Source organism: Cynoglossus semilaevis, chromosome 13 (genome assembly GCF_000523025.1).
Source record: "Cynoglossus semilaevis isolate Cse_v1.0 chromosome 13, Cse_v1.0, whole genome shotgun sequence".
Classification (NCBI taxonomy): Eukaryota; Metazoa; Chordata; class Actinopteri; order Pleuronectiformes; family Cynoglossidae; genus Cynoglossus; species Cynoglossus semilaevis.
Window position 1 is genome coordinate 18,912,448 of NC_024319.1, and position 8,523 is coordinate 18,920,970.

The following is an 8,523-nucleotide window of genomic DNA, read 5'->3' on the forward strand; positions in this document are numbered from 1 at the left end:
CGCGGCTCGTCTGGAGCGGGTGTGTGTGTGTGTGTGTGTGTGTGTGTGTGTGTGTGTGTGTGTGTCTTGTGCATCATGGCTGTCAGGTTTTTCAATATACATTCAACCTAAACGAACCCTGGACCTGCCTGTTAGCCTGAAACACAATATTGACAATGAAGAGACACATCAGTCAATAAGGACAGTTGGACTTTGAACTTGTCTTCTCATCTTCTTAGCTCAAAATATTATCTTCATTATGCAGAAGACAAATTTGATTAAGTCAAAAACTAATAAGCTTTGAAGCGGCTAACTTGATTAGCAAGCTTTTGTTTGGTCCAGTTTGTAAAATTTATTAAATATTAAAGTGATCCTCTGTCCCTTTTCCTAAATAGTAGATTGGTGTTGAAGGTCAAGGCGTCAAAGAGAATTCCTGACAGTAGAAGTAATGCCATCATTAAATGTTCAAAACAGAGAAAAGTCCTCTCCTCCATTTTCTATCATCTGTCAGAGAAAAAATTTGCTACAAATACTGTAGAACTTTATGTATTTATATTTTCTTGTGTATTTAAACTAAATAAAACATAACATTAATATGACACATAATCAAAAAATCAGCCCATTAAACTGAACGCATGGACGTTAAGTGTGGAAATTAATTTAATATAAAGCTGCATTGCTTTAAACAAATAACACATTGTTGATTTTTAGGTTTGGAATATTTATTTTTTCAAAGTCAGACTCACATTACTCAGAGCTCTGCTGCTGTCGGACTCTGTTGCTAATGTCTGATGATCTTTCATGTTTGGCTAAAAGCCTGCTGTCTGTACAGCCTGCGCTCAAACCTAAATTGCTCTTTGCATCTGACTGTGGCTGAGATGAGAACATTTCTGAACTAATATCTACACTTTATAAAAGTACCACATTTACCACACTTCAAAGTCAACAGTATATCTTGGGTATACAGCTGTCAGTCTGAGCCTGTGAGTTCAGAGGAGTGTTAGGAATGTCTGCTTACCCATTCTGAGCCGAGTTACACCAGGCCACTCAGCGCTTCTCAAAGACTGCTCCCACTGTTTAAATCTACTTTCATACTACTTTGGATTAATATTAAAAGCATTTGTTTTGCATGTCAAGTCCTATTTCTACTAAATAACCAGTAGTTTGGCATTTCTGTAATACACACTAGAGTACTTGGAATTTTCATGCTGATTTTACTGTTTTAGCAGTTATAAACGAAAAACACATCATATAAAACCACTCATTTACTGGGTTGTGAACATACTACTGGTTACTTTGGTGTCCAGTCTTTAGATCTCAGGGTTGCACATTGTTTGTTTAAAATATTTTAAATGCTCCAGTTACATTTTATTGTCCACCTACCTCCAATAATTAAGAAAAAGTCCTTGTCTTTTAATTATATTTTCAATGATTTAAAAAAAAAAACAAAACACTTCATTCATCACAAGTTCCAGGTATAGCTACTGCTTAAGTAGCCTCTGAATGAGTTGGTCCTGTGGTGGAAGGTAATGAGTAAAGACTTTCTGAAGAGTTCTCACCTGATGCCAACCATTATTCCTCCCTGCCTGTTTAATCATCCTCCGAACTCAGCCCTAATCTCTCATTCATATTGCTTTAGTGGGTCTCAGCACAGCAGGTCGACTCTGACGACACCATACAGCCAAAATTGTTTGGCATGTCGCCAGCCCCTCGACGCACTGTGTGAATCATAATGGAGTAATACCGGGCGAGGTGGTTCTCCTTTTAGGATTAAATCTCAAAGGTGTATTTTTAGAGTCACATTACCCTGGTAATAATGTGAATGAGTACATATTCATCCTCAGTGAACTTACTGCACTGCTTTCAGAAGACGACTATTGATCTGAGGAAGATGACAAAAGTCTGACTCTTTCTGAAAATGAATGTGTCACGTGGAAATGTATTCACATCATCAGCATACAATCCATCACTTTTACAGTGCTTTAGTACCAGACACTTATTTCTATTAATCAGAGGTGATGTGGTCTGCTATATCACATACATGTTAAACAACAACAAATCAGTCTCCTTTACAGAATTCAATCTGAAAAATAAATGTTTGTACAATGTAATAAAAAAAATAATATTCATTTGTTTCTCTCTGTGTCGTGTTTGTCCCCAGGCTCTTGCCATGGGTATGATGACGGAGTACTATCACTATATCTTCACCACACTGGTAAGTAGGAAAAATCAGCTGCACGACACTTCAACAAATCTCAACCCATGACACTTTTGTTTGGTTGCATGACAGAAAACAGATAGCAGAGCCCTTCTGTGTTATATGTTACTTTATATTATTATATATTATAAGTATTTGTCTGGATTATTTGTTGTTTTTTCTTCATTATGTTCCTTAGAGTCCAAATCACAGACATGGTGTAATCCTTCACAGCATCAGCATAGGTTTTATTTTATTCTGTTATTTTTTCCCTCCAGTGCGGTTTGTGTTATTTTCCTATTTTTCTCTCATCTTCCATTTATTGCTCATCTGTCTTATTTTAATCATTTTCTTCCTCCTCCTCCTCTGTATTCATTATCTATATATTTGATTTCTCTCCACAACCGCAGTCAAATTTTATTTTTTATCTTCCTGTGCTGTTGCAGCAACCTGATTTTTAACTGGAATTAATGTGATAAATTGGCAGAATTATTAATAATGACATTGTAGCCTTATTAAACGGTGTGACTTTAAAGTCCAAAACAGATCAATCTGTTCAAGAAATCCAGTCTTACTTATTAATTATTTTTGTTCATAGACTGTGTACACAGGCAGATCAACATGATTCTAAGGAGAATGACTTTCCTGAGGTCAGGGATAATTTTGAAAATCAAACTCACGTTAAGGACTTTTCTTCTAAGGATTAGTGATAAAGACAGTGGGAAAATCATTAGGAGTGAACACTGTTTTATTTGGAGAGTTGGTCCATATATTATAGTTGGTCAGCTAGAACACATAATATTGTCATATTCAAAGCAAAATGTCCCTTTGATTTAGAAGAACAATTTATGCAAAGAAAATAAAGAAAATAAAGTGGATTTTCCATTTTAACATAAATGTAATTTAATACTCAAATAAAACAAAATGAAACAAAACTGATAATCACATAAACAAGTAAATAAACAACAAAACAAGTATATCAGGAGTCAGTGCCTGAAAAGAAAAACAAAAAAATGTGTCGCTCTCCAGCCAGTCCTCCCAGTGGGTCAAGGGTCACCATTTGAGAATCACTGTTCTGTTGCTTTAATGCTGAAACAATACTTTACCCTTAATACATCATGTTTATGTAAAGTTGACTTTGTTTACTGAGATTTAAATGATTACATTAACATTGAGGTTTACATTTCACCTTAATTCCCTGGTTATCCTAAATGTTTACTCTTCATTTTTACCTAAATGTTTACATTTCTTGTGTCGGCAAAATCTGTTTAGTCTAATCATGTACTAGGTGACTAAGTGTTTTACTCTTACACCACGACTAAAGTGAAACCCAAACACACACATAAGGACGAGGGGAGGTGGGAAAGACAGAGGGGTATCTTGTTTTATCCCACTGTTTTATTTGGCAGACAGACTTTACTGCTGACAGCCTAATTCTCCCAACAGAGGGAACATCCCAGACATACCGAGGCCACATATGGCAGCTCCTTTTCTGCCAAATCTCTCTCCATTCTTCACTTGGTGTACCTATTCTTATGCAGTGCAGAGAGGTTTGATCACTGACCCAATTGGGTCACCACGATGTCAGCTGAAATTTGGACCAGTTTGAATATAAAGTTCACTGAGCCAGAGAGAGGGATTTCTGCTCATGTACTGAGTTATAGCATGTTCATTTCTTGGTTCCCTTGGGCTCAGTGTCACTGAACCAAGGCTTCATTGATTTAAAACCAATATTCGATTTAAATAGTCATCTGTGACCTCAGCTCCTAAATCAGGAAACTATTAAATCAGAACTAGCTATGTAACATAATTGTATTAAGTCTTCATATTGCGCAGAAAAACAGAGCACGGCCTTTTATTTAAAATGATTTTACTGTTAGTCAGATATTTAGGCTGTTGCTCTGACATATATTTTACTCTCCAGGATCTCTTTGCACTGGATGTGGAGCCTTACCGATTCAGTGGAGTGAACATGACAGGGTTCAGGATCCTGAACACAGAGAACAGCCAAGTGGCCTCCATCATTGAGAAATGGTCCATGGAGCGACTACAGGCTCCGCCCAAGCCTGACTCTGGTCTCCTGGACGGCTTTATGACTGTAAGTCTGCCTTTAATTATAAACTCTGGCTCAGAGAAACACCAGCTCCGTCTATTATTGTTTTTGTTTTTGTTTAATGTGGAAATCTCGTAAAGAGTAGAGGTTGGTTTGCAGATTTTCTCTGCTGTTTGAGTTTACTGTGACTGTGCTCGTCAGGTAGTTTTGTGATGACTCAAACACTTTTTAAAATATTTTTACGGTGTTTGTTTTATGCAGGAGCAGGCAGAATTTGACATGCAGAATGTTCTGTGAAGAGCTTTTGACAGTTAAAGCAATTATGCTTAATATTTAATGATGTAGTTTGGATTCAGTTTTCAGACAGGTTTTAAAATTTGTTTGTTCCTTTTCTTGACTATCTTGCCAGACCCTTAAGTTTTAACGGCACAGTGGAATTTTTTTTTCTCGATTTAGAAAATGAAGTTCGCAATGGAAATATTAGTGTTTGTGCATTTGTTCAGTCACAGCCAAAACACACATTGTGCAAGTTAGGATGAATAAATAAAAATAAAATGTGGTTTAATATGGTTAAAAGAAAAGATTAAAGCTTGGTCAGATTCAGAACTTGTATAAATATATGTTATATATGTACCTGACACCACACACACAAAAATGCCTTACAAACTGTGATTTTTTTTAATCTCTCTCACCTTCTTTCACTATCTTTAATAAAACGCTCTAAAATGGTGAAATCCACTCTAGCTGCAGGGATTCATATGCAATTTTGTTTATTCCACCCTGTTTGTTATTTTTGTCTCCACCTGTGTCCTCCATCACCTGCAGAGGTGCTTTACGTTATTGTTACACAGAGCATTTTTGCCTTATGAGTTTTAATGAAGTTGTGAAGCATCTCATGTTCTGTCTCGCTGTGGAATTAAGACTGTAACAGAGCAGTGGTGCAGTCGATAAAAGTCAAATTCTTGAACTATTCTTTTCTTTTTCTTCACCACTTCCTTGTTGGCTGGCAGCGCTACTTCAGATATGAAATTGTTTAAGTGATAAAACAGTATTCTTGACATGACTGTCTTGTTCTGGGGTATGTGCACTGACTTTTTGCTCTAACTTTTCTGTCATCTGTGGGAGTCACACAGCAAACCTCGGTGCCCTGAGCAGTGAGCCTCTGGGTGCGATAAGAGGAGTGTCTTTCTCTCTGATCTGAAATGTGTCTGATCAGAGCACGCTGCCTGTAATAACTGCTCTTCCATGCAGTTTTCATACCAAACCCCTATCTGGGAGTTCTGCCAAAAAGGCATCAGCACAACAGAGACGAGGAGGAAGATGGAAAAGAGAGTGATCGTGCGCGGGGAGACATGTAAGATGGGTGTGGTGGATGAAGATGAAAGGGCCGAGGGTGGGTGAAGAGAAACAGAATGCTTGTATTTTATTCCCCAGGCACTGTGGTGTTAAATGTTGCTGTTGCTTAGTCTGAGTCCAGTTGTCGGGTATTAAAAAAATGGCAGAAGTTGCTAACCCTTGGCTGCTGATTGAAAGCAGTGGCTTAGCTCTAGGAAATCACAGATTGCCCTTCCTTTTTTCATTTCTAAAATACCAGGTTACGGCGGAATCAGGTTTCTGGACTGATATCAGATCCTACGTCTTAGTCTGAGACCCTTGGTGGGATTTGTGGCTGAATCGATGGCGTTTCCCACTTGGGACCTGAAACGTACTGCGTGTAATCACTGGACCTTTCTTTAACACAAGACCGTCAGCAAGTACTTTTATAGCCACTGGATTCCAATCTGAAGTGAAATCGAAGAGGTGATGTTTTAGGTCCCCTGGACGAGGCTAAACAAAAATAAAATCATCTTTGGCCCGGTGCTGTGATGGAGAAACTCATCAGACCAGGCACTTATTTTTGGATCAGTGACAGGCAAAGATTAATGCAGGCTGAGTGTGCTGTGACCCTGCTCATCAGTGAATTAATGCCATATGAGTTTGAAGGTGGAGACTGATTAATTAGACAAATGGCAATCAGTCAGCAGCTAATGCATATTGACATGGTGAAAGGTTCCATAAACCTTTGATGAACGGCTTCATTTGTGAGCGGTATTTACGGTTGTGAGCGTGCTTAAGTGGTGAACTGCTGATGTGATGTAACTTATGGAGCGCCGGATCGTGACAGATTGAACTGAGTGAGCAGTCGGTGCAGAGGCTGCACCTCCACTGGGTCCCATTGTACTGTATCTTCATTATTGAAACTGAAATTAAAGTTTGGTTTGATAATGCAAAATTACAAAAAAAAAAAAATCAATAATACCATTTTCCGAACATTTATTATTCATACCTTGTACCTTGGTGGGTGTCTGCTGCTGAGCTCTCTCTTTGAAAATGTCTTAATAGCATCTTTTTTTCATGTGACATTTTATCATTTCATTCCTTTTATAATTGGATCCTTGCCTTTTATTCTCTCTGTCACTGCTCCAACTCATGTATTCAATTGATCATCTCATACAGTCAATTTTTAAAATGATTTCATTTTTTTCCCTTCCCGTTCATGTGTTTGTGTGACAGATCAGCTCAGCTTATCCTACACTCCTTTCCTTCATGTCGTCTTCTGTGGCTGTGGTGACGGAGATTTCTTGCACAGAGTCACGGCTTAACATTCGCAACGACGGTGACCTTACAAGCTTCACTCTCCCATTACCATAATGTCTCTTCTTGTTAATTGGTGCAGCTGCTGTCTGATTCTTGCGTGCACTGCAGTTAAAAAAACACTCAAGCATGACTGTAAATTCTGTATTCATCTCCCAGGCATATGCTGCACTGTGCAGACTTCACTTTTTCAGCCGGGGTCCGAGCAGATGGACTGACATTTAAGTCTTCAAGGTTGTCTCTGTTCTTGTTGTCAGTAAAACACAGTTGGTATTCAAAGCCACACTGGAGCTGCATTTTTCTCTTTCCATATTACCATAAATGTGCTTCACCTGTGGGTACATTTTAAATGGGTTGGTGATGGAAAGCTATTTTCTTTTTGACAGATACCATTTCCAATTCAGATTAAAACAGATGTAAAAAACAAAAAAAAAAAAACAACACCCAGACATGAGACATAAGACAGGATTCATATTGTTTGAGTATCAGAACTTGGTAGAAAAGGGAATTCATCGAGTAAGCCAACGACAAAGAGCAATTTGCAACTACATACTTAATACATTAGTTTTAATTGTTGTGACTTATTTTGGATAATATTCAATCACAGATGAACACCTGGAGACACGTTTAATACAGACATGTGAACAGATGAACTTTGTATTGGATAAGAATTGTCATAATTTTAAACAAATCTAACACTGTAGGAATTTATTGGAATTCTTTGTGATCATTTCAGGAAAGGTGACAAATTGAGATAAGGTTTGTGGAGAAGTTAAGTCAGTCAGTCAGTCAGTGAGACTAAGTCGCTAAAAGATCTGGCTTGTGATTGGAGGATTGTGTTCTGGCCTTGGCAGTGCTTTTGCTTCGCTCCTGCTCTCCAGGTCAAGCAAAGTGTCATCCACTGCTCCGGTTCTATGGATGATCTAAATGCAGATGTTGTGTGTACAGTGACTGGACAATGACAAATACAGAGTCTCATCTTCTTATGTAGTCCGATTGATGTCCAGCTTAAGACCACATAGAGTCACAGACTTTGTGTTTCGTTGCACAATATGCCCCACGGTCGGTTCTGTGTTTGAGATGCTTCCAAAAGCTTTGTCTAGAGTTCAAGCTGTTTAAGGAATTCTCATTAGCAGGTGGCTAATATTTGGTTATGGCACAATTTGGCCACAACCCTACAATTGAAGCTGGTATCATGTGGTCGTACTGTGTGTTTCTCCTCCCTCTTAGATTAGGGCTTTCTAAGCTTGCTTTATTCCATCTGCTTCTCTCTGTGTGTGTGGAGCCACCTCTCAGTCTCAGTTCCTCTCTGGCTCACAGGCTTGGATCTGGCTCTGGTATTGTTCACATGCAGAGGAAGGAATTTGGCAGTGACACTTTGCTGGGACATTATTCCAGCAGCTGGCCTTGGAATAATAGACTTGCAGTGGCCAGAGGCAGCGTGGAGAGGATGAGGAGCAGTGACTCCACAAGCACTGAGACAAAGCAGTGAGTCATTCTGTGTCATCCAGGGTTTTTCTGGAGCTCAAACCTAACACATACAAGTAGACTTGTACACCACCTACTTCAACCGTTGGATGTACTGCCAAAGTATTTGACCAGTTATTTAAATTCAATTTGTCAGTGAATCAACATTCCTGCATATACATGTGCACTTTTG

General features: G+C 38.6%; 1 protein-coding gene across 1 annotated transcript in view; it reads left to right on the forward strand.

Moving 5' to 3' along the window:
* The window catches only part of grik2 (glutamate receptor, ionotropic, kainate 2), a 127,665-nt gene that overhangs the window by 59,790 nt on the left and 59,352 nt on the right, over window positions 1-8,523 (forward strand). The window contains exons 5-6 of the mRNA XM_025061552.1: window positions 2,094-2,194; window positions 4,101-4,274. Of these exons, the coding sequence (XP_024917320.1) occupies window positions 2,094-2,194; window positions 4,101-4,274 (275 nt within the window). The remainder of the gene's footprint in view (window positions 1-2,093; window positions 2,195-4,100; window positions 4,275-8,523) is intronic.